We start from the raw sequence: 27,883 nt of genomic DNA on the forward strand, positions 1-27,883 counted from the left end.
CGGGCGGTATATTGGGATAAGGAGCTCAGGTCGTCGCTAAACGGCTGAGGTCTCTTCTCTAATCACAGGTAGGTTGCGTGTAGTAGTGTAGGTAGACTGGGTAATTTGGCAACGCATGCTATCCCCTTAAACATCATGCGTGACAGTGCAAAGTTATTGATGACAGGCTGGGTTACTTTATATCTTGCATTTGATCCTTTAGGTATCTTTGCGTACAACTATGTATAATGTTAACTTTGCATCTGTGTGATAGGGAGAGTTTTTAGGCAATCTTGTCCTGGCTTAGGCTGAATCATAGGCTGGGTATTATCATTGTTCCGGAGATTGTGATGTCATTGTCTTAGTGCATGGTGCATACGTCATGGTTCGGTCCAGCTCTCTTTGTGATGGTTGGTACTCCCGCCTTTGTATAACGGCGTGTCTCCTATTCTCTATTAATTTCCTTCCTAGCTACTGCAAACATTCCTTAGAGAGACCAATAAATGTTGAACTGGGTATCTTATAGAAAAAGAAAAGTGACCCTTGGCTCAGTTTTCGTGTTTGTGTAAAAAAGAAACTTCCTTCTTTAGTCACAAAGTGCTCTGCAGTGATATGGACGCTTCATATTATTTTTTTATTACATACAACACATAGGTACATCATCGTACACACTTTATGAACATTTATTTTTAAACGGCACCATTTCATGTACAAATGTCACTAATATTTATCTGCATCGAAAAAATATATATTTTTTTACAAATGTTAGTTTAGTTGGACGTTTCCGTTTCGCTCGGAAGAGCTCCGCACTGTAGACTAAGCCTCAACTCGCGCAGCTGATAGCGATTTGTGGAAACAAAAGGCAGAAGGCATCCCGATCAACTAAAGCACCTTTCTGTGATGCTTGACATTGACAGGATGACCTTACAGTTCCCAGATCAGTACAGAAGGTACAGTTTTTTTCAGAGCAAAGCGATCACACAAAATCATGTTAACCGGGGTTATCCACTAAGCACTGGCCAGCGCACGGATGTGAGACATTAGGTACGATGATAGATACACGGATGGCTAATAACGAAACAAACGTCATGTTAGCTTCTGACATTTCCCTCCAGACCCATGTTTTTACCCTTCCCCTATACAGTAGTGGGACATTAGACTTGCTGATATTCTCAACATAAGAACGTATCAGCATAATAACACATGTAACCCTCGGTCAAATGCGGACATGAATATGACATAGGTATGTGTTTTTGACGACACAACAGTTCTGATATACACGACTGCATTCAACTAAACAAATGACATATACTATTACCGCATTGCTTTGCATATGACAAAGCAAAACATGAAAGGAAAATCCTTTCGGTGAATGAAATAAATTATTTGCACAATTGATATTTTTTTTTAGAAACTGATAGAAGCTTGTAATGTTGGTAATGCATTATGGGCATAGCATAATGAAGCTTCACTTAAAAATGAGTGGTTCAGTTGACTGCGAGAGGCGATCTACCTTCATCAGTACTCAGTGAAACGCATACCACACTCCGTATGATGTAAGTAACGACAATGACTTTACAAATTCTGAAGATAAGTTTTAATATTGTTGCCATCACAGGCGATCAAAGAGGATTGTTTTGGCGGAATTGTCATTGGAATCGGAGCCAAATTAGAACGTAGATAAGACGCGCTCCGTGCAAGAGTCACATTTATATTTCGGTGTTTTGCCACACATTATCATTGCTTCGATTCACACCTTGCTTCACCTCATTCGTCAAATGGGGTCCCATTTGCCTATATTTTGTATCAAGGTATCTGGAACAAATGTCATGCTGTGCTATTGAAGTAGGTACTTATGTCTTGGTCAAAGGTCACTCATCCAGTTTTTCGCCTTATAGCATTGTCATATAAGGTGTAACTTCAATTCCAAACACAGAGTGTGCCGGCTCAGGTGAGCACATTTATACTGCTGGACGGTTTTCTAGCCTCACCGGCGACTGACCTATGCGAGGTCAATGGTTCAATCAACGCCACGTGACGGGAGTGTGGGAACCACGTCCTCGCACCAACGCGGAAGGTGTCCAGAGAGCCATGCTCGAGGTGACGCGCACATTCCTGGCCAGATGGCGGTCGCAGGGGTGGACGCGGGACACTTCTGTCCACCGCGTGCTGCTCCGACAGTGACCCGCCGGTCACGACGACTATAGAGCTGCCGGATCGAGTCGCATCTACTGCCCGTAGAGCGTGGAGTTTCTGATGGTGGTGGGGTTACATCATAGTAACTTTTGTCTGAAGTATCAACACATACGGTTCATGAAGTGGATACGGACATAATAATGACTGTCATTGATGTTGGCTTGTGTGTTCAAATGCACGCCTAAACTAAATTCCGTTGCCGTTTTATCAATCAGTTTTGGCATAGAATTAATATGATTTACAGAATTTCCCCGGGCAGCATACCTACGATTGTCATGTTAAATATTTTCCTTGACTTAAATGCAGGTTAAATCCGACCAACGCCAGTTTTTTTATCATCCGCCCTGTTATTCATGGTAGAACAAAAGTATAGTGGCGATAAATGCAAAGACGAACTCTTAGTTCACTTCCTTCATCAGCGGGTGTCTTTTTGGGTGGGAAAGTTCTGAGCATCAGCTAAAGGCCGCATTCAGAAATATAGGACATACGATTCGGTTTAGTATACAAACATTACATTTTCAAACATCTCCACAAATATAAGTGTTTCACTGCACACAATACTGGCAGCCACACGGCTCACTCAAAAGTCCAGTCACAGGCACTCCCTTCAAATAACTATGTGCCCTTTATCAGCTCGAAATTCCTTCAATCTAGCCATTCGCGCCACTCTTCTCTTTATAGGACATCAGTGCCGCCAGCTCGGAATAGGTCACGTTTTTAGCTGCAGCGTCCACCGTTCTCTCGACATCTCACGTGTGAGCGCGCTGCTGTACCTCTAACCCTCTCCCTAGTAGAGCACGCGCCCGGCTGAGGGAGTGGCGCACAGGGCTCCTCCCGAGGGCCGGCGCTGTTTGAGTCACAGCCTGATCAGGGCACTGGCGCACGGGCGCGGCTACGGCACACGCCGGGACGTGTTCACTGCAGTCTCTACTAGGCTCGGATCAATCCGGCAGCTGCCGAGGACGGGCCACAGCCGGTCAGACTCACGGGAACCGCCGATGGTGCATACCGCTCCCCGCCGCTGCCGCAGTCTGCAGACTGTTTACCACTGCCGCAGACTGCTGGTTACTGCTGCCACAGACTGTTGCCACACACCGCTTCCCGCCGCTGTCTCAGTCTGCAGACTTTTGCCGCTGCCACAGACTGCTGCTTAGCGTGGTCCCACCGGCACCGACACAGTGGAAACACAGCCTTTCGGGTGTGCGTCGCCGGGCAGACAGCCGCGTGGACTCGGATGCGCGTGTCATGGCCCCCACGGTACGGCTGGCTAGTCCTCTAACCGCCGTGGTTCGGTGCCGGTAGCTCAGCTCGCATAATACCTGTTACAGAAGAGCCCTATTGGCTCATCCGTTCGTGTTGGTGGTGATTCAGTCCCTGAAAAGAGCACACGGATATTACTAGCATGCTCCGGTACTGCATCATGAACGCCGGATGGTCATATTAAACATGACATGATTTTAAGGAGCCTTCTAAACTGCTTGAGTGGCTCTACTACCATCTAGTTCGACTGACCGCCGCAGTGTGCACCTTGCTTACCCTCCATATCAACACGTACCTTGTGCGTCGTCATGGTGCCTGTTTGAGCGGCTCGGCCTCCGGGTGCTGTCCGGCGTGCTCGGGGGTGCGGCTGCTGGCCACCGCGTGCGGACCGAGCTCGGCAGGGTGGCCGGCCGTGGCGGCGTTTATCTTCCCGGCCTTGTACCAGACGACGCAGTCCACCAGGAACGCGGCGAACATGACTGCGGACGTGATGCCTGCCAACACGGGGCGAGCGGGTCGCTGAAAGGGGCACTGAGACCTTTTTACCTCAGTTAGATACCGCTTTTTTATACAGATGGTAATGGCAAAGAAATGTTGACTGAAATTGTTACTTTCAGCTTGATATTTCCACATTGGTTTAGATTGTCATGTATATACAGGTCTCGCGAGATTAAGCGGTAGGTTTTGCACTTTTACATTTCCGGTTATATCTCAGAAACTAATCGATCTACGATGAAGCCATTTTACACGATCATGGCCGGCTTGTTACCCAACAAGTCGATCGCATCTTCAACACTTAAAAGCTTAAGACGACGAAGATATAGCATGAAGTACACTAAATTTTCTAGGTGCAAAACCTACCGTTAAAACCCGCGAGACCTGTACGTTCAAGGATAGGGCTTTTGTCTCAGCTCTGGCTCTACCTGTGATAAGTTGTCCTTGGACGCAAAACAATGATAAGGTCGACTGGGTAGGGTCTGTCAAAGCTGCGCTTTTCTCCGGTGTCATGATGACATTTGGGTGCCAAGTTGTGTTCTGGGTTAGGGGAATTGGGTACATTTGATCAGTAATTTCCGCGAACAACTTGCAGATGTGACCTTAGCCTTGGTCAATTGTTTTGCTCAGGTATTGCGGTCAGATTAATCGTTCTCATTTGATTATCCAGTCCCCAGTACGCAGTATGATTCTTGAGACCGATGTTATAGTCTTCCTGACCAACAGTGTCACATGTAGGTACTCGAGTATAGAAGTGGGAACGATGAGCGAATTAACGCACCTATCTGCCACACAAACACTTTTACCATGCGGATATAATCGGGCTTCGATTGCGTCACGACCGGTTCAGAAGTAAAAGTGTCGAAGTGTTTGCTTTATGAGGGGCCCTGGCCACGTATTGCACAATGGTCTATGGCTTTGCTTGCCCGTGCCATACCAGCATGAGATGGACATAATCATGAGCTGTGTGGTGTTCAGTTAGATATTTTACGAGTTCTTCATCTATGCCTAATGAAGTATTATATTTGGGTGGACAGGAAAGCAATGTGTGATAAAATTAAGTTTGATACGGTGCATTTGATTACTTTGGTGAGTGGTGAGAATAAATCTCTCTTTTGTCGGCTGAAACGATAATTGTTGATCGTGAGCCTTTCACCTCCAATAGGTATCGATTTCTTTTTTGACCCAGTCCCCTAGAGCTGGCTAAGGTCAACGAATAATGGCCAGCTGGAACACCGAGTGCAACCGAAGGCGATTGAGAAACGCTTGGTCGCGTTGTAGCGTGCGTGTGTGGGGAGGCTCAAATGGGCTGACGGAAGGGCATGGGCTGTAGTCGGCTCACAATGCAGCATAACGCCATTCTCCCGGACCTGATCAGATAACTGGTTATGAGCAAACACATGAAACAAGCTCAGTAAAGAACACGCGTAAAAACTGGACCCGGGCTGCACAAGTGCGCGCGGTCCGGGGGCGTTTGAAACAATGAAGTGCCCCCATTTATAGTGTCGAAGGAACAGTCAGCTTTGGAACAGCAGGCCATGCTAGCAGGTAAACCCTATGATGCACTACAGGTGTTTTTAATTCATCAGAGAAGAGTACGAATTCCATGATTTGTATCAGTAGCGAATCCTTGGTTTGCATGAGCAGCTGTAAAATCTCAAAAGCGAGAAGTAGGTAACGAGTTATATAACCCGCCGCATTTGTATAGGTACTTACACATATAGTTCACCGGGTAAAATAACAGTTCACGAACGTGGCAAACAACGGCACAGTTAGAATTTATTTATTCTTATACCTATACGGAATTATCGCTTCTGAAGTGACTCGAACTGCAAAGTTAACACAACGTTTAGGCTGGAGACTTCCACACGCGGGTAAGTCGCGTGTAAGTGGTTTGCGGGTAAGTTGGCGTTTATCTCGCGTTTAAGTCGGCGGGTAACTTTGCCCGGAGACTTCCATCTGCGGGTAAATAGTTTGTTCGCTAAGTTAGCGAACGAACTTACACGCGAGCCACCCCATGTATTAAGTTCGCGGGTATCTTTTCGGTGGTGCTTTTTTTGGTCCTTAGGGGGTTTTAAAAGTTTATTCCTGTGCAAATTGTATGTGCAAGTGATAGACAATAGTGCAATCATCTAGTTCTGGCTTTTTCAGCCAGTTCGGCCTAGCCGTTCGGCTGCTAAGATTAGACGAATTTAAGGTCACCTTTTCATAGTACTGAGGCCAGTTTTACCAACAGAAAAATAGCCGCCTGGCGGAATTTTTCGCCTAAAGGCCGATTCACATACGGATCGAGAGCGGTAAAGCTCTATCCGCTTACGTGCTTATCGCGTTTGCACTCCGTATGTGAAACGGTCTTTAGGCAAAAAATTCCGCCAGGCGGCTATTTTTCTGTTGGTTAAACTGGCCTCTGTGCTTGTTGAGGGGTTACAAATTACGTATTTCATCACTGCAAGCATCCAGATGTTTTCAACAAGTCATACATGAGTAATCAGAGCAATATTTGAGTTGACAGAATTGAGGATGTAGGACTCAAATTTTCAAATACGGAGGTATTAGTCTATTTCCATCGCACCTATCTCCTTGCCACCAGCTGCTATTTCGTAATCTTCGGGATAGTGAGATGGGATTCGTATCGCATCCGAAATAATGTGATCGTCGAGCCAGCCGGCTAGTGTCGGGCCCCTGTCGTCGCACTTCGCGTTACGTGTCAGTGGGGCGAGGACCAGCTCAATGGAAGCAATACGAGTGTCCGGTCAACAACCATGGACAGGAAAAAGAGGAGCAGAAATTTCAGTAGTAGAGACATGTTAGCCGATGTCATGAAGACTGAAGTAAAAGTCATCGAAAATAAGCGACACGATGGAATGAGTAATGAAGAACGAAAACGGTCTTGGAAGAACATTGTTACAGCCTGTAATGCAAGGTCAGAAGAAAAATGGGACTAGAAACAGCTGACACAGCTCTGGAGAGATATGAAAAGGACGGCCAAAAAGAACCATTAGCGGTTTAAACGGCAGCAAATGGGCACTGGTGTTGGACCGGATCCTGCGCCGTTGGAACGTCAGCCACCCCCGCGACACGCACATATTAAACTGATCACTCGGTGATAATCGTCCTTTGTGTGGCATTGAATTGGACACCGACGACGCCTCACCGGTGAAGTGACGGGGCGGGGGTGAGGACGGGGGTGACGGAGACGAACCGACGAGGGCAGACGAGTAATCTGAGATACGGCTGTTGCAAGATCATGCAGTAGACTGGCGGTCGGCCATACAGAGTGAAATAACACAAGGCGATTAGCATTATTGATGCTGATTGGCACGGCTTCAAACGCTGTTCTGGTTAGGTTAATGCATCACCACATCCCATTGTTACGGCTGTACTCATTGCATGTGTAAAAACGCTGATTGGGGGCCACCGGTCCCATAAATAACGGAATTCCGCACTTGTTCATTGGACCAGCTGATCGCCGCATCCCGATCAGCTGATCGGGAAGCCCTTTAAACTGGCGTGTAAGTCGGCATTTAAATATTTACACGCGTGTAGCTACCCACCAGTTAACCGCGGATGGAAGTCCCCGGGTAAAAGTTGGTGGGCAGCTACACGCGTGTAAGGAAGTTAGCCACCAAAATAAACGCGAGTTAACCGCAAACTGGAAGTCTCCAGCCTTAATGACGTGCGGCGTTTTGAGCAGCGGGAGAGAGGACGCTCACCGAAGAAGAGGTGCCTGAAGCTGGTGGTGTCGTACAGCCAGCAGGCGCCGTCCTGGCCGCAGTTTTGCTTCCACAGCAGGCAGGCCGAGTCCACCACCGCGCCATAAATTATCGGACATGGTACGTTACCTGAAAATAGTAACACAGACAAAGTCTTAGTCAGTGTTCGTCAGTGTTAACTGTTAAACTGTACTAAGCTAGCACGTATCGAATCGAGTAACGAGTATCGTAACGAGTAGACATATGGCACCTACCCATCTGTTCAGTGCCACACATTTGACCTCGGAGTGGAGTTGAGATGAAAGACGGCATATTCGCTATAATGTTTATGTAGAACATATATTACATACGATATATGCGACCTATAAAACTGGGTACCTATAACCGAAACTATCCGGCGGCAGCTAGCCTGCGACTCTCACGGCGTTGAGCCGCCGCTGACTGGGCCAACCCGCTCCCGAACTCTCCTCACGCACAGTTCAGTCCCGTCATGTCACGAGTACTCGGGTCGTGACGCGCGTTCGTGACGCCGCGGGCCCTTTCAGAGCCGGTTCGGCCGGCCAGGTTATTGGCCCGGACAGTAGAAATCCGGAGGTGGGTTGAGCGGGCGAAACATGCTGTATTGAATGTGCTGCTGTTGTTCCTGCAGTAACCCTCAGTCTTTTGTCTACCGACCATTGAACTTTTGGCCACTGATCGCCGATCGTAATATTTTATCTCGGTTTATCGACCATTGGACATCAACCACTGGCCGCTGCTTTCTGACCACTACCCACTGACCACTGACAACTGACCACTGACCGCTGACCACTGAACATTGACCACTGAACACTGGCCACTGAACACTGCCTACTGCCCACTGCCCACTGCCCACTGACAACTGGCCAGATTTGACCAATGACCACTGATCACTGACAGTGACCACTGACAACTGACCAATGACCACTGACCAGTGACTGCTGAGCACTGCTCACTGTCCATTGGTCACTGACACCATTGACCAATTCCTTCTGACTGCTGACCCAAAGCTCACTGACCGCTGTGACCATTGACCTAGCACTATCTCTAACCACTGCCCACTCTCTATTCTCCACTCACCGAACAGCCCGATGGCGACGGCGATGAAGCCGAGGGCGAGCGCCTTCTCGTGTGGGTCGACACAGCGCAGGGTGATGAGGATGCCGCCCACCTCCGAGGTCGAGTGGATCAGCACAAACACACAAAATATCGGAATAAACCTGAAACACACACCAACAGGGTCACACGAATGAGATAGTGCGATTCAGGACAAAAATGTGCCCCATTTTGGGGAAAGTGATAACTTCTTCGTCAATCCTTGTACCTACAGGGGTGAGGCGCCTCAAAACAACGTTGTAGTTACGGCACGGGATGTCGTAATGCAGAAACTCATGAAAAGTTACACTATACTCACCAGTAGAAGTTATCACAGTCGAGCGAGCAGTACCCGAGTTCGGCCGTTCCCTTGCCTTCGACACAGCTGCACCCCTCATACTGCAACAGGCAGAGACACAGCATTAGTCACAATAAAGCTGAACTATTTTCATACCCAAAGTCCCTTCGGCGGTGGACAAATGCCTATTGCCTAGCAAGCCACTCAGCTCTAGCGCGAGTTTCTCTGTCGTTGTCTCACCAGCGCGGTGGCGTTGTCCCCGGACGCGGTGCTGCTGCAGCCGGCCTGACACGGCGACAGGTAGGTCATCCCGTCGGAGCCGCACACGGGCGAGAACTCCTCCGTGGGGCAGGTGCAGTGCGCCCGGCACGAGATGGTGCCGTTCCACAGACCCGAGACGTTCCTGGGGACAGAGGGCGCTGCCGTGAGCGCCGCGGCGCGGTGGAACCGTGGGACCAGGGGGCGCTGCGCTGCGGTGAGAGCCGCGGCGGTGGAACGAGAGGGCGCCTCTGCAGTAATAAACTGATATCCTACACAGTTTTACTATGCGTATTTATGCTAGTGATCCTCGATGAATACCTGGTAAAATCGGTGTCGAAATTGGTGAAGCAAATTTAGTTTGTTTTGGTAACTATTAGTCAATAGTTGAGTTTATCGTGAGAGTAACCGTTTATCTCTGGATGTCGGGTATTGTGATATGATATTGATGATATGTGGCCAGATTCAGGTACTTAAGCAGGGAGAGCGTACCTATTTTGGCTCTCCTACGTTACTCGCTACGTTGATTTACGTTTATATTTACGCTTAGATTATGAGCTCGTTGATCTCCTTTCCTGCATCTTCCACGCTCGCTCTTCCCTCCTCCCCTCCCCATCCATTCCCCCCTCGCTCCGTATTCGAGGTCCGCAGCTGTTTGCCGTGCCGCTCTGCTCCCTCAATTAGCCGTGCAGAGGTGACCCCACCCACGCAGACTCGGTCTGTGCCAGCGTTTTTACGCGACCGTCGGCGCCTGTTGGTCGGACCGATTCCCAGAAGCCCGACAGAGGCTCACGACCGGCGTAACACGGGATCTTTCTGAACGGCCCGCCGCCACAGACGGGGGTGCAGTGTTGATTTGGGAAACGGAACGGTTTATGCCACTGTGGGTGATCGATGTGGACAGCCGGAATGCAATGAGTAATCAATTTCATTAATGTGATGGAGGGAGGGCGTTTAGTAAACGTACGGGTGTTTCGCACGACGTCACGCCTCTGGATCGCGGCACGTGCCGACATAGCTGAACGCCAAACATGACTTCTGTCTTGTGACGCCGTAAAATGTCAGCCATCTGTCTCACAGATGCACGGACGGCATGAATCAAAGGCACTTAGTTTATGGAGGGGCGGCACAGTTGTGGGCTCAGTTAGGGCACTTACCCTGGCTGCAGGCCGACAATATCATTCTGACTGCAACCCACGAACATGAGTATTGCCATCCCTGAAAGATAGGAAATGGAACGTTATGTAATATGGCATGCATACATGTCATTCTTTCACAATTCGCATTGCCTTATTCACATTTCGACATTGGGCTTCGAGGTGTAGGTGACACGCAATAACGTGTTCGAATGACGTTGGTGATCCTGTGTACTGAAGCCAAACATTGGCTTCATATGACATGATTGTTTTCGATCCCCAGCTCCCGTCACAAACACACACACACACACTACACATTCGCCATCTAGTGTCAGTCAGTAAGATGCCACTGGCTGTCATGAACTGGTGGACGGCTAACTCATGATCTCGGGCCGTGGCTACCTTGAGCCGGTGGACCGTTTGCTCAGGATGTCGGGCTGCGCGTCACTCACCGGCCGAGTAAAGCAGCGCCGAGATGGCTATCCAGCCGGTGATGAAGCGCGCCGACGGCTGGAACTTCCTGATGTAGATCCCGCTGCCCAGGATGCCGAGGAACATCACCAGAATCCCGCCCAGACCTGCCGAGATGACAGGGAGACAGTGTCAGCGCTGAAGACTGCAGGCGTGGCAGGGTGAAGCAGAAGTGACGACGCTTAGCTGCTAGCTTATTGAGAGCGTCAAAGACAGATGCGACTCAAACTCCTGAGCTGCTGCCAACAGCTTGGTCAGCGTCAATCAGTCGCATTGCCGCTCCCGGTTTCCTCCTTGTTCCCGCCTTCCCACTGTCTGTCATCCACTTCACTGCCTTGCCTTACTGTCTATCGTCCCACTCCCTCCCCGCCTTTCACCTTTCCTTCACTCTCGTAAAGGTACCCCAGCTCCCGATCCGCCCTCTCGCCCACGTCCCCTCCCGTGTCTGACCTGCCACCATATTAGCCGCGTAGGCGGTCAGCCTGAACTGCGACTCGAGGTACTTGGGCAGAAAGGTGTAGAGGCCGGCGATGGGCAGCACGTGCAGCACATTGGAGGCCGTCCGGCACATCAGTACGTCGTTCTGCAACAGGTGCTTCACCGCCCGCGGAAACTCTGCGGCGGAGCGACGGAGACAGAGGGTCAGGGGGACACGGGTGGAGCTGAGGGGCATTCTGTCTGATACGTGTCGAAACTCGAAGAGGCGAAAGCACGAACTACAAGATACACAGTTAAATTTGAAGGAGTGAATTATCATCAGGAAAGCATACTGGGTATTAGCAGAGAAAGAAAATGACGAAGAGATGGTCCGGGACATTATGGAAATCAAGCCAAAATAGTGTTCGAGGAGATGACGTCATCAGTGTTTAATATGCATACCTACCGCAACAGTTCGCATTGATCCTGGGTAAGAGCTGTGCACAATCGCCTGATTTCCCAGTGGCCTGTCCCATTAACGCCGCTACATTACACCGCCCACACCGACAGGCGCGGTCAGCTCACCTCGGAGACTAGGATTCTTGGCGGGCGGACCGCCGTTATTTGGCTGACTCGGCGGCACGTGGTGGTGGACCTGTTGCTGGTGGTTTGGGCTATTCGCATGAGCCGGCGGTAGCTTCGGATGTGGCAGCCGCCTCGGAAACCCGAACATGATGACCGCGTTCAGCGCCAGCATCCCGGAGATGATGAACATGCCTGCAGCAGAACGGGAGGTCAGAAGATGAACAGCTCGCCCGGGTCAGAGGGCGAACAAGTCTGCAGCGAAACGGTAGGTAACGCAGGTGAGCGTATCAAGACTCGTTTGACTCATTGAAGATTATCGCGTTATATGAAGAAACGTATAGGTAAAGTAATTTATTGAAGACGTACGGTTGCCAATTTTCACTCGCCTTCAGCAGGCCGGAGAAAATCAATAAGTACGACGAAATACATGGAACTCAAAAAGTGTGCATTTCGTGTCTTGTACATGGAGTACGGCCTTACCCTGCACAGCCGTAGCGAGAGGCCAGATAAACTCTGTTACGAATGTATACCGACAACAAACCTGATGCTTCAATCATTGTAAGCGACGTCCTAACAGGGAGCAATCGCATCTTCAGAAAAATATCATGTTTGTAAGCATTTCGAAGCGTCACGAGTGTGCAGCATTGCTTACGCTGCAAATAATCATGATAAGCCCGAGTGCTGCTTTCCCCAAGGTGAGATGGGAAGGCGAAGCCACCGGGGACCGCTCCATAGGCAACACAGCCTCAACCAATGCATCAGTGTCCAGTTCCCGATAAACCAAGTTCGTTGGTGGTTCATCTGATACGTTCCACATGTTTGTATCTCCAGCTCGTGGGCGCTGGGTCGACCGGATCCGAAGGATTCGGTCGTCTGTTTTCTTATCCACACCAACATCACTGACGCTGACGCAACATCACAGTAGGTACCGACCGTTGGAGCGAAGCGCGTCCCGAAATCAGCCACGCGGGACGACAGGTGGAACCGAAGAAACAGGGAAGGTCCACCTGCTCGGTCCGTTTTCATCTGTCCGTCAGCTCATCAGTCTGTCTGTCCGTTCGTGCGTCTGTCTGTCCTTCAACACTGTCTTTATATATGTTGTCCCGTCTATCAATCCGACCGTCGTACCGCACTGTGTCACTTCACGTTTCTCGCCCAGTCTCGCTTTTCATCGCGTCCTATGTATTCTTTTCTACGCCTCGCGACCTCTCAGAGGTCAGAGCAGCCACCCAGTTGTGCCTCTGGCTCTAACCCGACGGCTTGTCTAGCTGATGGGAACCGAACCCTCCCACGAGCAGCTTCAGCACTGGGGCACAAGAGGACCCCGCTCTGTCCCCATCAGGGGTGCCGAGTCGGCATTCTCTGAGGACGGGCAGACGCTGATCGGATTCGACGGCCTCCGGACTGGAGATAAACGCCAAAGTCACGTGTCTACGGAACGTGACGTTTGCTGTGCACACTGAGCGTTCCGAGATTGAGCGCAGTATGTCACGTGACTTCGCATAGACGTGGGTGTTGTGTATCACGTGACCTCACATAGACGTGCCAACTATGAATAGCAGTTGGTTGTTGGGGAATGCAACGTTGGGCGGTTTACACATTGGGTGTGCTCGGGTGTTTGGAGTCGCAGACATTGGGTATGTTAGGGTCTGTGGAATCCTACTTGGACATTGAGGTCATGGAAGAGAAGACTTGTGGAAAGTAGTGAATATAACTAGAAAGGCGTGAGCCAGGGGATCCAAACATCACTCGCATCACTACATTAGCAAACATGAGTTTTCCAAATTTCCAGCGGGATGTCACTCCTCACCGAGCCACCAGGCGCCGATCCAGCGCGGGTCCCGGGTGGTGATGTTGGGGCTCTCCAGCGGGTACACGTAGATGGACGTGCACAGGGAGCCGAGCACGAACCCGAACACCGGCCCGAAGATCCGCATCCCGATGATGAACGCTGCCGGATAGACAGACACTGCTGTCAGCGGGGAACACAGATATACACAGTGGTCAGTGGGGAACACAGACAGACACAGCGGTCAGTGGGGAACACAGACAGACACAGCGGTCAGTGGGGAACACATACAGACACAACGGTCAGTGGGGAACACATACATACACTGCTGTCAGTGGGGAACACAGACAAACATAGTCAGTGGGAGCACGGACCAACGGTCAGCAAAACGCACGGACAACAGACAAACACGTCGGTCGGTGGAACACACAGTAGGCAAGCACAGATCGACCGACAGACAAGATATATCGGTCGGCCAGCGCTCAGATCAGACAAATCATGACAAACATAAAAACACATTGGTCAGCAGACCGCACCCGACAAACCCACCGGTCAGCCGGGAACAAAGTTTAACCGATAGTCGGTGGTTGAGGCATGAGGCATTAGCGTACACACTATAAACATACAACATAGCCAGACGTCGGCTGGCGCCGGGACCAATATAACTCAATGGATTCCTCCACTGAGCCGTTTACATAGAAGGGCGTAACATTTATAGCGTCCTTGTCGTGTCATGATATCCGCTAACACAGATATCTACGTGGACAATCACATTCACATACGAGTATGCCCCCAGTGCAGCATCCGGAACAAATCCAGGCTGACAGACAAATAATCAGATAGTGTAATAAGATAATGTTTTTGCCGGAAATCCGGCAGTGGCTCGACCTGCCCTTTGTACAGTTCCTACCGACCAGACCGTGACCTAGGCGTGACGGTTGGCTCCCACACCCTGGGGTCGACCGGATAGATGTTATGCTACCTGTAACTAGAGCCGGGGCTGAACACTCGTCCGCCCCCGTCTGCTCAGTAAATAATCAGCTAGGACACACGGAATGAGTGGCAATAAATAATTCAGGCCCGTTGGCTTTCTCAGATGATACTTTCGACAGATGTGAAAGGCATGTATGATCCTAACAGCCTGCTCTTTCGTGCAATTATATTTCACATCAGTATGAATTGATGACCTGGGATTCACTTGCTCTCAAGCTGTTGAAATCGTAACAAATTTAAATAACGATTTTTTTTGCACGCAATGAAATATGCGCAATTTGGTAAACAAATATACTTTATAATGAGAAAGCGATCATCTATGTAAGGCACGTTACGATTAAATTGCATGCCGTTGAACCTTCATTCACAGCCAAATGCCGGCTATATTTGGCATATTGATTAGATGAACACTGAACTATATTGACAGGTAGCTTGCACGGAGCGCAGTGAAGCCATGACATAATCAGATAAACGGCAACCTGCAAATATAATACCTTCCAGCACTGAATACTAACAGCCGCCGCCAAAGTTACGGTCCTAATTAATGCTAACGATACTTTCTAAGTGTCAGCATGTCAGTTAATCTGCGGTGCTGCCATGATGAACGGTGTGTTCGCAGACGGGCCAGACGTGACCCCGATCGGCGGGCGGCGGCAGGGACCGGCCGGCCGGCTCAAACTGCAACTCACGCCCTAACCGTCCGTCTGTGCAGCCGGGTGACAGGCACAGCGGGCACCCCTCCCCGAACCTGGCCGCACGCCCCGGGAACCTGATGGAGGGGAGACTGCCCAAACATAGGCAGGGTCAGTTCAGCTCCGCAAGCCCCCGGGGCAAAGGCGTCATGATGTAGCTGGGTCAGCGGGCTATGTGCCCCGTTCCGCACAATGCTCACCAAATACGAGAAGCCTGTTATAACTACCTCATGTAAGCAAAAAAGAAAGAAGACCATGGTTCAACTGAAACAAACATAAAATTAAGGCCATGTTAATGACACGAAGGACGCATTTCTTTTGATAAAACAAAAGAGGATTTTTTGGCAGATGATATCAAAATACGAATAAAGAGGTGCAATGTGGGATGATTTTAAGAATCAAACAGAGACAGTGAAAAAAAAACATGAGCCAGAGTCAGCAGAATAGGAACAGAGAATACCTGACGGTGAGTCAGACCAAACAGAGGATGGGTAATGATGCGGCACACGGGAGAGGGCCGGGGGGGAGAGACAGGGCAGGGCGGGTCGTCACGTGCTGTTGGCAGGCCGCGGTGTGCTCGCTCGCGCGGTGGAGGAGGGGGCAGCCGGCCAGGAGTCGTCCCACCACGCCCACCACGTTCACGGTCACCTGCCAAAGGTCACCCCGGTACGGTCCGCTGCTGACAGACGCCCGCCGTCAATGGCCAGTTTCACATTCACGGTCCACGCCGCGCGACACGCCGCGAAACAAAAACAGTGGCGGTTGTCATAGCACTGCGCTGTGGAATCACCTACAAGAACGCTTGCGAAACATCTATCATGCAATGAGCTGTTTGGATTATTTTAGAGTTAAAATCAAACCGATAGATTGTACATACGTAAACATGTTTACCTCCAAATTTTATCATGAGCAAAATATTGCTAAATTACTATTTATTGATCGCACGCCGCCTGACTTTTTCCCGTCAATATCTAGCATAATTGCCGTACCGATGTGTCATCGAGATGATCTCATCTTAATTAGTACCTAAGTTGAGATTTAAAATAAAAAATAAGTTTTAATCAATTAAAATAGTACAACATACCTATAAGTCAGCGCATCACGGGACCAGCCAGTTATTCACTCAAAAAACCGTTAACTGGTTGATGATTACAATGATCTATCTCAGAGATACGTCATTTTACGGATTACTAGTCAACCCACAGGATAGGTTAAGGGTCTGAAGAAACTGCGAATCGACCTCTGGTTAACGCCATGCATCATTGCACTTTAGGTTGATTATATCAGTGTCAATGTGGTGTTCATATACATGGCATCCATCTATGCTCAACGCGTGATTAAGTACACGAGAGCTTGCCAAAGTGTGCACTTAAGCCCTGAGCGACCTGACATAGCGTACAGTCGAGTACTCACCAAAGTACATGGGAGACTCCTTGCTGCTGACGTTGTCGTCCATGTAGGGGATGCCGAGGTTGAAGGCCATCGTCTGGCCCACTCCGACGCCGATCAGGCAGACGAAGAAGATGGCCAGCACGACGGAGCGGATCTCGGCGTGTGCCGTCACCTGCTGGTCGTCCTCGCACTGTTCATCTTCCAGCCCGGGAGGACTGTCCCGAGCCAACAGCAGGCTTCCGAACGTCGTACTGCTGTTCAGGTCGACCTCGAAATCTAGCGGGTCGGAGAGCAGACCCTTGACGCCCGGCGGCGGGCACAGGGTGCGGTTGTCCCGGCCGCCGGCGTCCACCTTGACGTGGTTGAGCGTGGCCAGCTGGTCGCTGTACATAAAGTGCGGCAGGGCGCACATGAAGGTGCAGACTGCGAACAGAGCGATGCCGCAGCCGATCCAGCGCGGCCTGTGGCCCTGGCCGCCGTAGTAGGTGAGCAGCAGCGCGCCCGAGATCTGCCCAATCTCCGTGGCGCTGAACAGGATGCCGGTGGTCTTGGACTGGAACTGGAAGAGCTTCTCAATGGTGGTGAGCACGCTGACCACGTACGTGTAGTACATGCCCTGCAGGACGCACGTCATCACGAACACCACCAGGAAGGTGCGCTGGCTGACGAGCGGCTGCAGCACGGACGGCGTGCAGCCGCCCCAGCCGAACAGCAGCCGCTCGCCATCGTCCCCCGCTGCTGCCGCGGCCTGGGCCTGTTTGTCAGCCAGCGTCGGCAGGTGGTTGGAGTCGAGCGGCTCCGTCTCCGGCACCGTCTGCCGGTGGTTGGAGTCGCCCGCGGCGACCTCCTCCGGCTCTGGTGTGCCGGTGCGCGACAGGTCCTCCGGCTTGGCCAGCGTGGCCAGCTGCTCCGGGTGGGTGAACGGAGTGAACTCCATGGCGGCTCGGCGCGGGCCGACTCCGTGGCCGCCGCCCGACCCGGCGCATACGCCACCGGCCCTGCAGGCACAGAGGGGCAGGCGTTAGGGAGCTGCTACCGGACCCTTAGACATTAGGGAATCTGACAATAGACGTAGCTGGCCCTTTAAGCACAGAGGTTGCAGTCGCTAGGAACCTGCCACCGGCCAAGCGGACACAGATGGGGACTGACATTACGAATCTGTCACTGAACCTTCAGGAATAAGAGAAATTGGAACAATCACTCTAGGAATTTCAACATGATATAAGCGGGCAACAGTCGTCAGTCATCAGTCGCCACCAAACATGAAGACACTGGACAAACAGTTACCAATCCCCAGCGTACAAGCTAGCAAGCAGGCATGACACTGAGCTTGCTGCAACAGTTGTATGCAGTCGTATCACTGTTCTACGTAACGGTGACATGTGTGCTTACAGGTGTGTGCATGAAGCGCACCTGTGTTCTTAGTGGGATATGATGGGTGGATGTGTTTGCCGGCGTTCCTAGTCGACGGTCCTCTCTCTGACCTGTCAGCGTTGAGAGTTGACTGCCCCCTCCCTCTGACCGGTCAGCATTTAGAATCAACTACCCCCCCCCCTTTGACCGGTCAGCGTGCGGAGTCCCTGACCCCCGGCCTTCTCACCAGTCAGCGTTCAGAGTGGACATAGCTACCTACTGACCTTTTAACATTGAGAGTCGGTAGCCCCCGCTGACCGGTAGCCCCCGCTGACCGGTCAGCGTTCAGAGTCCGATAACCCTCCCCTCTGACCGGTCAGCGTTCAGAGTCGATACCCCTCCCCTCTGACCGGTCAGCATTTCAGTCCAATGCCACCGGTAGGGCCTCTCACGAACCGTACCGAGGTTCCGCTGAGCTCTGCGGTTTTACAATCCGACAGACAACACAACGGTGGACCTTGGCTGCATTGTTCGGTCCACTGGCGCAGGCGATAGACCGGAAATCTGTCCCCCTTCCACACGTGACACGACTCACCCGGGATGGAACGGGTCGTTGAACTAACTTTTCTACTTTCCTGATAACAAGTCTTCCTTGCGTTTCTACGTTTTAATTTTTCGGTTACGAAGTTTTTGCAACATGGATGTCTACGAGTTTGTTATGTGCAAATTAAAAACCTTTTACCGCCGTCACCCCTCGGCCCTCGCGCGTTGCATTTGTCCTCTATACGTCACCTAAGGGTGCCGAGTTCACTCTCCGCGCTTACGACGCGACGTCACCTTGGACGGGACCGTCGACTCCGACCCGCGGGACCGTGCCAGCTCGGTGATTGTGCTCCCTGCTCTTTCCTTCTGTCTCCTCTCCCTATCTTTTCTGTCTCTCTCCCAGGGTCAACCCTATCTCCCACCGTATTCAGCTTCTCATGACCAGCCCTCTAGAGGCCCGTCTGACCACCAGCCCGCGTGGGCGGTGCCCATGAGACCCAGAAAACCCCTATGTTTGGTAACTGTGCGGGTCTTATAGGGAAGGTCCTGTGGGGCGCTCAGGGCTACGCTGATGAGGCACAGGTCGCTTTTAGCTTTAGTCTTTAGTGGCTGGAAGAGGCCTTAGTTTTCCTAAGCTTTAAGTGACGTTGGATAACTCTTTGATACTGCTGAGGTTTAGATGAGTGGCTTTTGGTTTTCGATCGTTTATGATGTCAATGCATTCGCTGTGGATCTGCGAGCGCCGTTGGACGGTCCTGTAGAGCCGTGGGCGCCTGCTCGTGCAGACGAAGCGGGCGCCCTTCAGAGGAGCCGCCGGCCGCCTCGACTCGGGTCATGAGTCAACTGAGGGCCGGGCGGCGCGGGAACGGCGGGCCGCACAGAGGCCGTCGACCCAGCGCGAGCGGCCCGGTCAGGGTCGCCGGGTGCCGGCCGCCTCTCCTCTCCTCTCCTCTCCTCCACTCTCTTCTGCTCTCGGCCGCCGGGGCCGAGCCGGCTGAGAGAGGCACGGCCGCGGCCCCTGACCTCTCCGAACGGCCCAGCACTGTCCGAGAGCGGTCACTGATGCTGATCTCGCGATGGAGAGGCGCCGTGTTGACACGGAAATGCCGGGAGTGCGTGAGGACACCCACTGGGGAAAACCTCCCGACGAGGCGAGGGTGAATGCTTAATTTATCCAGGCCCAAAGAAGCGGTTTGAAACTATGATGCGTCGCCATCGTATGCGCGGTGGATCTTGTATGTTGAAACTCTGCTGCTTTATTTTAAGGACTTTTGGAAACTGATAGTTTATTAAGACATCCATTTTTATCAGGACTTCAACAATCAGTCACGACTCACGAGTATCCCACCAGCACAGGCGCGCGCACGAGTCCCACCGGATCGCTCGGGTCACGGCGGTCAGTGCTGACACAGGCAGGTCACGCCGAGCTCCGAGAAGAATGCGCCATTGTCTGTCCGGGGTGTGTGACCGGTCGCGGGGTCATGGATCTCCCAGCACCCCGGGGTTCGGACCGCAGCGGGGACGGAGCATACCGTCCTCCGAGCCCTCTATCTCTGCCAGTTCACAGTCGCCGCGGGGTCCGTATAGTTTGCGACACTGTCGGTGCCTGGCGATAAGCCGGCTTTGTTGTCGTATGCGAGACGCCGTGTGACAGCAGTGTTGCAGAAGAGACGACAAATGAAGAATGAATGGCCGGTCGGCTGAGATGGTAACGGGCCGGCGGCGGATAGCATCCAGCAGGCAACAGGTGAAAGGATATCGACTGATGTAAGGGAGAAAGGAGACATTCATACGCGTCACAGTGGTGGTTTCGCCAGCTTTATATATCCATGAACCTCGTGCTGCTCAGCTTGAGAGTCCAGTTTTACATTCGGTGTTGCAGTCTCCTTATTTATGAGGGCTTAAATCACTTTGTGTGAAGCGATAACCGAGATTAACTCACGTTGGGGTGGGAGGAGGAAGTTTTCACCTCTCTGGGACGTTTTCACGTAGGTATCAAACATTTGTAAATCACTGGTGCTAGCTTCTCCAGACGCTGAACATACTAGCACGGCTAGCACCTTAACCACTGTACCGACCAACGCCGCAGACTACTTAAGGCCGGAATTTTCAATATAATCCTGTATCTTTCGATGCTTCACTTCACTCCCAAACAGAGGCATGAACTGGACACGAACTGGCGCAGTCATCAGAGCCCATGTCAGCGCGTTCCGTCCATCTCTGCTCGGATGGGCGTTCAACTACCACTCATCCACAGGAACCTAAGACGCCTGTCTCCCGCAGACACTCAAGCTCAAACCTGGACAATGACCCCTGGACTATTAGCATACTGTCTGCAGTTTCCCCTGCAAGCTGGCGACGGGTTTCATAAAACACGCGCGCCGATGGAATTTGCAATGAACTGTATGCTAAACAGCTCCCCGAAATTTCTTATCTGGTGAGCACATGGAGGCAGGCACGAGACGCGCAGACCACATGGTGACAAAGTGACCATATGACGTGTGGTATGCTACTATTTGTCCCCTTGATGACGCTGAACATGCTGCGCCGTCGTAAAATATTATGTGAAATTATTTTAACTTGAGTAAATGTTTTCAGCAGGACCATGTTATGTTCGCGTGTCCTCTCACGTGATTCGCGTAGATGTAACATAAGGGTCTCGCTTCGGAGCATCGGAGCGCTGTTTTTCTTATTAATTCTAACGCTGTGCTCCACCTAAGTTGCACGACAATGTCTCAGATAAAGTTATTACATCCAGCTGGACCCGTCTGTCCCGTGTGATAATCTGAAAGGTCTGACTCTCACTGTGGAGGTAGCTGCCAGTGTTCGCCACGGGCCCCAAAATCCCCAGCCCAGCCCGGCCCGGGCCCATGGGTTCAGAGCCCGGCCCAGCCCGTAGCCCGCTCTTGGCAAATATTCCAAGCCCAGCCCGGCCCGGCCCGGCAAAAATAGCAATCTAGTTATTGTCTTAGTCTATTGCTATAATAAGCATGATTGATTACACTATTTTGAGAACAATTCAAATTGCATGAATATTAACATGGCAATCATGACTCCCTTCTTTTCAATGAATATAATCATTTCAAGCACCTATGGCACAAATTTTAACAGCAACAGCAAGCACCTCAGTCAATTAGGTCATGATTACACACCTATAAAAAGTTTACATGATTATATTAACTACATTCTATGAGTAAAGTTATCTTGCAAGCTGATGTGTGTGAACATTATCATTCATAATTGGTGACTCTAATGCATACTTGAAGGAAGTATTTGCCACATACTCTATACTTCCCAGCACTTACCAGCAGAAAAAAAGCTTGACTTATGGGAATTGATGAATCTGTCTGGGATTGACCTTGCTGTTAAATTCACTCCATAGATGCTGCAATATCAAAAGCCTGAGAAAGCATACAAAATAGGTGACACTAACTTTAGCACTGTCTTCCAAAAAAAGAGAAAATCAATCCATTTATCAGCAAAACTGATCTTATCTATTTTCAATTCATGCCCACGTGTCAACCAAATCTCTGTGGACAACTATCTGCTACTTTCCTTGCTATTTTATGTTAGGCTCTTTTCAAGATATTGATATCGCTAGCAGCGTAAGCAGAAAACATGGTAAACTTGAAATGTCATTGGGTACTTTTGCGACTTTAACGCATCATCATCATCAATCAAAAATGAGCGAACACTTCTTTGTTGTCGCAGCTGCGGCAGGTAGCGATTTTGACCAATTGTATAATAAAACATATATGATCAAGTTTTTGTTTTGTTTTTCGTTCGAGTTTTCAGACTTCGTGATTAAGGTTTCATTTTTTATTTGTTTAATTTTGTTTTTCACCTTGATACTTACTTTAAAAACGTATTTATTTGATATACTGTTGTGTATATTACCTAGATGCCGCCACATAAACATAGGGCCGCCGCATGGCCGCCGCCATGATTGCAAATCTTGTTGAGAAGGGGCTGGTTTGTTGTGACTTATTTTGACAAATTTATGGACATTTAAAGAAGCTTTCGTCGCGAAATACTCTGTAGAGTTCGTCGTTACTTACAGTGTGTTTTGTGAGTATCCTTTTAAGGTTCTGTTCGTTAAAAAGCCGTCGGTGAAGGAAAAAAGACTGTGTTGGAATTGTCTCACTATCGCCATATATAAGTGTTAAACTTAATGTAGCCCTGTGGCCCATCATTGTTGAGTGGCTTCTTAGTTTTTGGAGTTGTAGTGCTAAGTAAGTTATTCTGATGACTACATTTTAACTTTTATTACAAACTAATGATGCTAGAGATTCTCTGATCTTTTTGGTTGCGGAATTTTTATGAAAATCCTCCTATGTGTGACATGATGTGATATTGGATAATTCTCAAGATTCCCAAAATTCAATATCAAGTAGGTTTTCTTTCACATTCCTTAAATTTGGTTTAGTTTTTGTATTTTCCCAGTGGGTTTTGTATGCATCAGTTTCCAAATTTTCTTAAATTGACATTAGTCGCAAAACCCATAGTGCACAAAGCTCTTGGCCCGGCCCGTCCATAGCCCGTTAACTAATGATATTTGGGGGCCCGGCCCAGCCCGTAGCCCAGCCCGGCCCATGGCCCGTTGGGCTGGCCCGGCCCGTGGCGAACACTGGTAGCTGCGGCAAAACTCGTCGATCTCTGTCATCCGCACTTCTCCATCCTCACGCGACGGGAGTGGCCAGCCGCCGCGCCGGTCGTCGGTCCGGCGAGGGGAGCCGTCGGGTCGGCGGAATTTCACGCTCTGTCGAGGCATGAGAAGGTCAGGGGTCCGGTTTACAACAGGCTGGGGCCGGCGCGGCGGCCGGTTTTACGCTCGGGTCCTGGCGACGCTGCCGGCCGGTCGCCGCAGCGGTGGCAGCCGAGCCGGTCGGACACGTGGCCACAGTGCCCACGCCGGCTGCAAATTCATGGTCACGGCCCGCCGCTGCAGCGGGCTGCGCCGCGCGTCTCCACGCGCCTCAGGCGGGCCCGCAGTTGGTCGCGGAGATCGGCGGGCGCCCGGCGAGCCGGCTGGATAGTTCGGCGGGCGTTCTGCGAGCCGGCTGGATAGTTAAAGGGACCCTCCCACCTTAACATTAGATTTGAGTTGAGATAGCCAAAATGGGGTCCCTGGCTCACAATTACCGGTTTCGGCACTCGCAACATCGAGAAATGCCTTAAATCTGCCATGCCTTAAATGCCAATTTCCCTCCTACCTATCTGTCCTAAAATCCTTGAGCGCATCACATGTGACCAGCTGCTGCACCACGTGTCACCAGTTATTTCCCCGGCTCAGCACGGATTCATCCCCCGTCGTTCCTGCAACACCAACCTTGCCTGCCTTGTTAAGCGTGTGTGGGACTCGATTGCCGAGGGACTCCAGACTGATGTCATTTATACAGATTTCTCATCGGCTTTCACCAGTGTTAACCATTCTCTTCTCCTTCACAAACTCCAAAATTCCTACCATCTGTCGGGTGCTGCTCTTCGGTGGTTCGAGTCCTACCTGCGCGGGAGAGAGCAGTGCGTTGTGTTGAACTTTCTTTTGAACATCTTTTAGAACATCTTTTAGAATTTAGAATTTAGAATTAGAATGTTGAACATCTTTTAGGAAGTGTGTATTGGCGTTTCTTAGCTCTCGGTGAGCCCTGTACATAAATGTGGCATTTTTTATTAGTGTTATTTGTGCTTTTACTTTTTAACTCCGTCTTTTATTGGGTTTTGTGCCTGTTGACGGTTTCAATAAATACAAATACAAAATCGGAAATATTGAATTTCAAAATTGCAGCATTTTGATTCAGAGGGGCTAATGCTTAGGAATACCCCTCTGAATGTGTGACGTCAGCGCAAATATCTAACGATTTTTAAATGTTTGACTAAAACGTTTTGTAGCACGCGGTGGTATATGCTATTTGCGCGCAACATCTGCCGCAAACGCCGCACTTCTTAAATAAAGTCGCTAGAAACAGCGGAGATCCCAAAAAAGTAAACAAAAGTAAAAGTCTAATATCTTGAAAACCGGTGAATATTTTTCGGTGAAATTTGGTAGATATTCGTTTTCGCTCTTTCTGAACCGAGCGACATCACTTTCATGCCAATTCATAAACTTTTTTGAAGGTGGGAGGGTCCCTTTAAGCGGGTGTCCTACGCGAGCAGGCTCTGTGGGCTCGGTGGCGGGGCGCCCAGCGGGGCGATCTGCATGCCGAGGTCGGTGGGACGGCGGGTCGCCACTGCGTAGCGCAGGGAGAGGTTGGGGATTGACTGCGTACTTGCAGCCCGGTGAGGCACAGTCGGGAATGGTACGGAGCGACACTGGCCCCTCAGACCCCGGCCTGATAGAGCACGCCGGCCTGCCGTAGACCGGGCGCGGGTCAAGGTAGTCTGGCTCCCGACGCACAGTGGGCCGATATGCCATTCTAGCGCGACGGGGCCTGAATCTTCGAACGGAACCCTTGGTTTTTCGCGAGTAATTCGCGTAAAAAGCGGCCGATCGCAACGAAACTTTCAGTGCCCTCGCGATAACTACTTTTACAGTTAACCTGAAAATTTCATGACCCTGACTTTAATGATCTTTGACCTGTGACCTTCTTTCGAGACCATGTTTGACCGGAATCGCGATTCAGAGTATGTCGGCTCGCATTAGCCGCGGGTTTGCAGTCTTTTCTTGGTTTAAAGCGTTCAAACATGGGATATTATGTTGCTCCCATGCATTAGGGTGGGTGTCAAGGTCACCAGAAGGTCAGGTAAGGTCATTGACCTTTAATGACCTTGGTTCACTTTTTCGAGTTTTACATGTTTCTAGGCTAGTTTTTGGAGCTGAATTCGAATCTAGCAACCATTTGAACATTTACTATGTGGCTTTGGTGCCTTCGTAACATGTTACAAAGCTGTCAGAGGCGGTGTCCACCTACTGCAAATACCCGGCAAAACCCTTACTGGTTGACCTGACCTGACCTGACCCGACCTGGCCTAAATGTATGAAGACATCATCTATGATCGTAAATAACATTATATTCGTGATCAGCACCCAAAATGCATTTGACGAGCGACACCTACGGGGTCGTGCGGCAAAAACTTTCTCTGTCCGCGGGCGCCACTGCAGCGACACCTGCCGTGTGGCTCCAACACTATTGGCTCAGTCTGTGCGCCCACGCCGTGCCGCGTGTTGGGCGTAATCTGCACCCAAAGTGCATGACGGGTGTACAAACGTACGAATACACAGACCCATATTCATCAGTCATGCATTTGCAAGCGCAGCGGAACGGAGAAATGCATTTGACGAGCGACACCTACGGGGTCGTGCGGCAAAAACTTTCTCTGTCCGCGGGCGCCACTGCAGCGACACCTGCCGTGTGGCTCCAACACTATTGGCTCAGTCTGTGCGCCCACGCCGTGCCGCGAACACTGATCCTACACATTGTTCAGCGTTCTTGTCTTTCCGATTGTCCACCGCCACCCCGCCGCCGCCTGTGGTACTGTGTTTCCATGCATTGCTGGCTGTGTAAGCGTAATCTGCACCCAAAGTGCATGACGGGTGTACAAACGTACGAATACACAGACCCATATTCATCAGTCATGCATTTGCAAGCGCAGCGGAACGGAGAAAAACCCATAGCAGTCACCCTTTACGGCGTTCTAACAGGTCCCGATTTTCCTGACTTTTGGGTCATTGACCTGACCTGGAAGGTCAACCGATGACCTAGGACCTTACAATTAGGTATCATCATCTTCCTCTTGTCACGGGCAACACGCTCGTCTTTTCCGCGAAGCTCTAGCTCGATCAGGGGCGAAACGGCGGGGGGGGGGGGGGTCCAACGGACCCCTTCTAAACGTTCGCGGCTGGAAAAACACCACTAGGAAAAACGCCATGAAATAGCGAGGGTAAAGCCAAATGTGAGGGCTTATTTCAGAAAGACCGCTAAAAGAGCAATTGAATGCACTTTTCCGCGACGATGTAGCTCTATTGGTCCCCGAGGTAAGGGCCGGTTTTCGAGAAATGTTGATATATGCAACATTTTACCTTTGATGACCTCTGGTGACGTGACCTTTGACCTGACCTAGAAATGACTAATTACTCCATCTGGAATTTCGGGCGCTCTTTCGAATGCCACTTACTACGTGTCGCTATGTGGCCCAAGAGCCGAGTTAGAAGGGGAGTGTTCAATCAACATCTCCCGGCCCGGCGCGTTTGACGCCGAGCACCGGTCCGGCGCGGGTTGATGTTTGGCTGCTACATCCAAAGTCGCAAAAAGTCGCAAAAAATGACTGTTGGATCTTGTAGTGCAATGAATCATTGACATGTAGCGAGATTTTCGAAGCGGTACTCCGCGGTACTTTTTTTAAAAGTCTATTTGTGTGTGACATCAATTATGTGAAATTATATTTTCGTCTTTAAATCTTTGCGGTGCCAATACATCATAACCAAGTAAGAGTTCGCCATTTTCATGTGGTTATGTGTGTTCTACAGACCCGGAGCTATCGTTTGATGTATATAAATGTGGAATTCCTCCTCAAATTGTGATTGTTTTCGTGGATCAAAGATACGTTGTCGAAGAGTGCGGGGGACGAGTTCGGTCCAAACGATTCCGAAGTTCGTGTTTAAGCTGAGTTTTCGCCATGAAATAGCAATTGTGTTGGAAAACAAAGACCACAGCAATGTAGTATGATCATTTTTGAACAAATTGGTATAGGTTTCATTGCACATCCACAAAGTTCGATTTTTTACCCATGTCGTGCTAGACCTGGCGATCGGCCCAGTGTGCGACGGGCGGACGAGGAGAGGACCCCATCAGTCCCTGCCTCGTTCATATCGAGGAGGGGGTGCGCTGTGACGACGTTTGATAAACATTCAGCGAGCCGCTCTATGGGTAGCCGGTAATTCCAGCCCGCTGTTGCAACAGTGCTGGATGGGCGCATTCGCCTCCGGTGCTGGCCGATGGGGCGGGGTGCAGGTGAGCCGGGGGTCCCCGACCCCGCGCCAGCCGGGGAGTCCTGAAGGTCAGGCGGGGCAGGTACCGGAGAGCGGCGCGGCACAGGTCATAGCAGGCAGCTGCGAGGCCAGGTGAGAGCCAGGGGAGGGGGAGTGAGAGGGAGCTCGAGGAGACTTGTGATTTTTCAGTGAGACACTGGACAGCTTGATGTAGCTCTGATAAGCTATTTATGTCTTACAGTGTGCAGGTTTTTCACACGCATTTTATACAGCC

The 27,883-nt window shown here is 50.6% G+C and overlaps 1 protein-coding gene across 2 annotated transcripts in view; it reads right to left on the reverse strand.

Annotated features, from left to right (window-relative positions):
• Positions 1-599: 599 nt before the first annotated feature.
• LOC122391001 (solute carrier organic anion transporter family member 74D-like) overlaps positions 600-27,883 on the reverse strand; it is a 34,395-nt gene continuing 7,111 nt past the window's right edge. Inside the window, exons 2-13 of one of the 2 annotated variants that reach the window (XM_043384513.1) lie at positions 16,809-17,785; positions 13,732-13,872; positions 11,922-12,113; positions 11,370-11,534; positions 10,901-11,026; positions 10,470-10,530; positions 9,295-9,457; positions 9,076-9,155; positions 8,742-8,881; positions 7,644-7,772; positions 3,731-3,929; positions 600-3,549 (exon numbers count right to left, since the gene is read on the reverse strand). In XM_043384513.1, the coding sequence (XP_043240448.1) occupies positions 3,742-3,929; positions 7,644-7,772; positions 8,742-8,881; positions 9,076-9,155; positions 9,295-9,457; positions 10,470-10,530; positions 10,901-11,026; positions 11,370-11,534; positions 11,922-12,113; positions 13,732-13,872; positions 16,809-17,724 (2,301 nt within the window). In that variant the 5' untranslated portion in view covers positions 17,725-17,785 and the 3' untranslated portion in view covers positions 600-3,549; positions 3,731-3,741. Of the gene's footprint in view, positions 3,550-3,730; positions 3,955-7,643; positions 7,773-8,741; positions 8,882-9,075; positions 9,156-9,294; positions 9,458-10,469; positions 10,531-10,900; positions 11,027-11,369; positions 11,535-11,921; positions 12,114-13,731; positions 13,873-16,808; positions 17,786-27,883 lie in introns of both variants that reach the window. The other variant, XM_043384512.1, reaches the window with a different exon arrangement.

This window comes from Amphibalanus amphitrite, unplaced genomic scaffold (assembly GCF_019059575.1).
Source record: "Amphibalanus amphitrite isolate SeventyFive unplaced genomic scaffold, NRLGWU_Aamphi_draft 000418F_arrow, whole genome shotgun sequence".
Lineage (NCBI taxonomy): Eukaryota > Metazoa > Arthropoda > Thecostraca > Balanomorpha > Balanidae > Amphibalanus > Amphibalanus amphitrite.